The 588-nt window shown below is 62.2% G+C and overlaps 1 protein-coding gene across 1 annotated transcript in view; it reads right to left on the bottom strand.

Moving 5' to 3' along the window:
• Positions 1–576: 576 nt before the first annotated feature.
• LOC119588271 (glycine-rich cell wall structural protein-like) overlaps positions 577–588 on the bottom strand; it is a 10,865-nt gene continuing 10,853 nt past the window's right edge. Inside the window, exon 6 of the mRNA XM_037936966.1 lies at positions 577–585. Within this exon, the coding sequence (XP_037792894.1) occupies positions 577–585 (9 nt within the window). The remainder of the gene's footprint in view (positions 586–588) is intronic.

The following is a 588-nucleotide window of genomic DNA, read 5'->3' as shown; positions in this document are numbered from 1 at the left end:
GTACTGTCGCCGAGGTCAGTTATGCTGTTGCGGCTGTGGTGGGCGCTGTTACTCCCCCCGCTGCCGTGGCCGCCGGAAATGCTATGGCTTTCATCAGTCGCGTGGCCGTCAATGCTACTGTGGCCCCCGATGTGTCTTTGGCTTCCAACCGTCGTGAAACGACCATCATTATTGCTGTCGTGGTTGTCCCCCGCGCCAGTACCGCTGTGGCCTCTAGCGCTCCCGTGGCCTCCACCAGTGCTGTGAGATCCTCCGCTGCTCAGAACGCCTCCACTGCCTCCGTCGACATATTTCCCGGCACCTCCCGCGACGCTGCCCTCATGAGCACCTCCGCTGTGGCCACTCTCTCTGCTGGGACTTCCACCCGCGCCTTGGCCCCCGGCAGACAGGAATCCGAACCTGCCTCTCCGCCTCTTCTCGTGGAGTACTCCGCTCCCGACGAACACGCCGGAGACGATATTTCCACTCCCTCCCACGACGCCGCTGATCCCACCGAAACCTCCACTTACTCCCCCTCCCCCGGCGTTTCCTCCACTGTATCCGCCGTCGATCGTGTCTCCACCTACTGTCTCTAAATCAAACCCACTG

This window comes from Penaeus monodon, chromosome 23 (assembly GCF_015228065.2).
Source record: "Penaeus monodon isolate SGIC_2016 chromosome 23, NSTDA_Pmon_1, whole genome shotgun sequence".
In the NCBI taxonomy this organism is placed as follows: domain Eukaryota; kingdom Metazoa; phylum Arthropoda; class Malacostraca; order Decapoda; family Penaeidae; genus Penaeus; species Penaeus monodon.
The sequence above is the reverse complement of the archived record's forward strand: the minus strand, read 5'-3'. Positions and strand labels throughout refer to the sequence as shown.